General features: G+C 53.2%; 1 protein-coding gene across 1 annotated transcript; it reads right to left on the bottom strand.

Moving 5' to 3' along the window:
- Window positions 1–6: 6 nt before the first annotated feature.
- Window positions 7–3,471, bottom strand: LOC106751969. Its single transcript, XM_014633299.1, has 2 exons — window positions 2,990–3,471; window positions 7–1,474 (listed from the first exon to the last, which is right to left on the bottom strand). The coding sequence occupies exons 1-2, from the start codon at window positions 3,354–3,356 to the stop codon at window positions 111–113; spliced, it is 1,731 nt and encodes a 576-aa protein (XP_014488785.1). The 5' UTR covers window positions 3,357–3,471; the 3' UTR covers window positions 7–110.
- Window positions 3,472–3,980: the final 509 nt, after the last annotated feature.

The raw sequence follows: 3,980 nt of genomic DNA, 5'->3' as shown, positions 1-3,980 counted from the left end.
GGGGGGGAGGAAGTGGGGTTTTTATTTATCTTCCTGCGTATAAAAATAACAAAGTTACAGTAACCGCAGCGTTACGGTAATCACAGCATATGAATGGCTATAATTTCATTTCAGGAGTCGTCGTACTTGAGACTCAGAGGCGTTCCACCGGTGGATTCCTCCTGCGTCTTAGCTAATTCCATCAACGCCAGAGCACCTAGCCATTTCTTATTGTCCTGTATCGGTAACTCAATCGCATCGCTCTCCTGCTTCACGACCTTCACCTCCGCTGTCTGAACGTCCATCGTAGGCAGTTTCGGAGTGACCTCCCTCTCTTTGCCGTTGACGCTACTCGAACTTCCGGCTAACATCAGCACCGTCGGTCTGGTCTCGTTTTCATTCATGTGAGGCTTAGCCAGTTCTTGGTGGCTGTATTGCTTGATGTCGCCAGGCCGATGATCCAGCCTGGACTGTATCTCCGCATCGGCCCGTCTTTCGACACCGTCTTCGAACTTGTACAGATCCTGCAAATTTTGCAGCAGAATCGAGCTGCTCAACGAGTCCGACCAGGGCGATTGGTTTAGGACGTGCGCGACGTCGTACGTGTTCTCCTGCTTGATCGCCACCGCCTTTGGAGATTCCTTGTTCAGATTCATATCGCAGAGATAGGGGACGCAAGGGGAGGCGTAGGAAGTGGTGTCCGATGAAGCGTTCGTCGGCTCTGCCGGTTCGTTGTGCGCGTTCAGCGTGATGTTCCACCGCAGTTCGGCCGATTCAGCCGTGCAATCGTTGAACGAATGCTTCTCGTCGATCTTATATATGGACGTTACGTCGGACTTGACGTCCCAGTTCAGCGGCTTCGCTAGCTGCTGCTCCAGGCAGGCCTCCCTGAGCCATCGCTTCTTTGGTTGTAGTCTGTCCAAGGATGTGTTAAGCGGTGCGATCACCGACTTGACCGCCGGCACTTCCTCGTCCTCGGACATCTGGAGCATCGCGCACGGCTCCGTCGTGTCCTCGTCCTGGCTCTCCTCCTGACTGTCGTGACTTTCTCCGCAGTACAGCCGTTGATTGGGCGGCTTGCGGTCGAGGTTCTCCTGCTCGCCCGCTGTGTCCATCATCAGGCCTTTCCTCGACTTTATCCTCCTGTGGTTCTCGACTGTACTCTTCCACGTCTTCTTCCGCTCGTTCTTCCCGGTCGGTGTCCTGTCCTCCCGCTCCCTCGACATCTTGTAACGCTCTAACCATCGAGTGACGTCATGCGGTAATTCCGTGTTCTCGGAAACCGGCTTCAGAACGAAATCGTCCGATCTTGTGAGCGTGGCGTAAGGATGCTCGGGGCAGTGTCGGTTGGCATGGGTGAATCTCATTTCACAGCCCGGCTCGGTGCATAAGAACGGCTTCTCCCCCGTGTGCAGCCGTTGGTGAGTCTTCAACTGTCCTGACTGGGTGAAGGCCTTTGTACAGCCAGGGTAGTCGCATGGATACGGGCGTTCTCCTGAAACCACCAAACCATATTTCAGATTCACCTCTCATTATATTCCACGGTTGATCAAAACTATCCTATTCATCCGAGATCTGTTCTTTTTAGCTGAACTTTAGATCGTACATTTTGCTTGCGTTAGATGGTCTGTCCTTTATAGCTGCACTGCTGAATTAATGCAATAAGTTGAAGTGAGGCAAGTATATTACGTCTCGCTCTAATTTATTGCATCAGTCCAGCAGTGCAGCTATAAAGAACAGAACCAAAAGTGAAACAAGTACATAAACCTAGCGACGCAGAGAAAAGGAACAAAGTTCCAGTGCCAGTATTGGTTCAGCTAAAAAAAAAATTAAAAGAAAATAGACCTCTATTAAATCTCCGTCAGTCGCAATATCTAATAGATATACGTTCAAGCTACGGATGTATCGCTGTTGCTACACAGCCTCAAGACCGAACTCGTCCTTGTCAATGTCTTTTCTTTGTTCTCTTTGTTCTTCGCTGTGTTTTTAGGTTCTTCAGTGTCTAGTCAGTTAAATATTGATGAAAGAAAAATTGCTTCAAGAAGCAGAGGGAAATTAGCGTATCTGTGAGACACATGCGACCACACGTGAGTGAAAAATATTGCGACCAGCGGAGGGCCAAAGTTTCACTCAAGAATTTACTCAATGTGTACAAACATAATAATATTTCTATTCGCTTATTATTCACGTAAAACAACAAAATAACCTGCTCGGCTCATTCTAATAGTATTGTCATTCAATTATTTTCGAACTTTCGACACAGACAAAATACGATTAATATACAGCACGGTCCTTCAATAACAATGGAACACAACGCGACTATTGTGACGCTGTCTGACATTTCGGAATTTAGACCTGCAATTTCTTTCCCTCTCCCTCTCTCTCACCGGCCTAATTGCGAAAACACCAAGGAGGAAATACAACGAGAAACAACCCACTGACGACACTCACATTTTCGGGGGAGGCGGCATCTTTCGACGCGACGCCGGCAGCGTAACGCGGAAACGCGGCGCGCATCCTTCTTTTGTTGTCCACGGACAAAGAGCGTGCGACTCGGTATCGTAACGGACCGACGAGGAACGCGTACACACACACTCGGTGTCTCCCTCCCACCCTTCCTTTCTCTCACCCCGGCGACCGATTAAAGTCCTCCAACGACTCGGTGCGCGCGATCGTGCGGTATCGTCGTTACGTGCGCGCCTGCCTGTAATTTCGCGCGCGCAACAGGCGAGCCTCGCGCCGATGCGTACATACATACGTACCGTAACGTAACGTGCGTGCGTAACGCGACTCGGGCCATTTAAGTATTTAAAGCGCGGCATGATGGCGATTGGCGGGACGCGCGCGCGCGAGGTAGTGTGAGTGAGCGCGCGCGAGACTCGCGTGTAACCGTCGCGCGGGGTTTTCTCGCGATCGTTGAATAGAATCGCGCGCGGTTTCGCCGGCCGAAGCGCGAGCGGCGCGCACCGCCTCGCTCGACGACGGGAGCCGCTGGTGCGCGGCAACTCACCTGTGTGGGTACGCAGATGCGCCTGTAGGCTCTTCTCGCGCGGGAATACCCGGTTGCAGTAGGTGCACTTGATGCTGCTCGGCGACGTGCTACCCTGCATCATGAGATTCGTGAGAGCGTCGGCGCGCGGCCGACCCCGCCGGTGACTCTCCGCCGCGGTGGAGTGCTTGGTGTCGGCCCGCCTGCCCGCCGCCACCCCGTGCTCCCTGTACTCTGGCGAGGAGCACGAGCTGCCCGGGCTCAGGTTCACGTTGCGCGCCTCTTCGCTCCAGTTCCACGGGTAGAGGGTCGTGTCGCCCATCGGCGGGCTGCAGGCTAACACCTCCGCCGGTGGACGCGAGGCCCGCTTCGGCGTGTGCGATTCCATGCCGCCACCCGCACGCCGTCGTAGCCTCTCTCTCTCTTTCACGTTCGCCGCGCGCGACACCACCTCTCTCTCTCTCACACGATCCCGGACACCTTGTGTCGCGACCACTACACGACGCGATACACACGACCACGGCAACTGCCGCTGGCGGCCAACTGATGCGCGCGACCTCTTTGCCGCCGCGCGGTATGTGTACGCGTGCCGCGTGCAACTAATAAACCGCCAAAATACACGGGGACGCATGGGAACGGTGAGAAGGAGCGACGCGTGCGCGTCGGTCGTTGGCGTGCCGATCGACGCGCCGCCGCGGTAACACCGGGCGTCTCTCTCTCTCTCTTTTTCTCTCCCCCGGATTGCGTTCGGAAATCCGACTCGACGGGTGGGTCGGTCGTTCATAGTCGGATCTTTATATTCAAAGCGTTGTCTACAATGGGCAGTAGCAGTACGTTTAGAAGAAGTAAGAATAAGAAATTGACCAATCATGTTCGAATGTAAGGGGAATAATCGACTGTGATTGGTTAATTTCTTACTCTTGCTTCTTGTAAACATACTCCTACCACCCGTTGTAGACAACGTTTAAGATCGTCTTAAACTTATCTTCAGATGCTCTACGACTTATTTCAT

The sequence above is a fragment of the Dinoponera quadriceps genome, unplaced genomic scaffold (assembly GCF_001313825.1).
Source record: "Dinoponera quadriceps isolate SergipeBrazil2010 unplaced genomic scaffold, ASM131382v1 scaffold426, whole genome shotgun sequence".
In the NCBI taxonomy this organism is placed as follows: domain Eukaryota; kingdom Metazoa; phylum Arthropoda; class Insecta; order Hymenoptera; family Formicidae; genus Dinoponera; species Dinoponera quadriceps.
Note: the sequence above shows the minus strand (reverse complement) of the source record. Positions and strands in the feature narration are given on the sequence as shown.

Coding starts and splice junctions, on each gene's coding strand:
- LOC106751969 (XM_014633299.1), bottom strand. CDS start 3,356: ATGGAATCGCACACGCCGAAGCGGGCCTCGCGTCCACCGGCGGAGGTG. Junction 1,475..2,989: donor GCATCTGCGTACCCACACAG/GTGAGTTGCCGC, acceptor TGGTGGTTTCAG/GAGAACGCCCGTATCCATGC.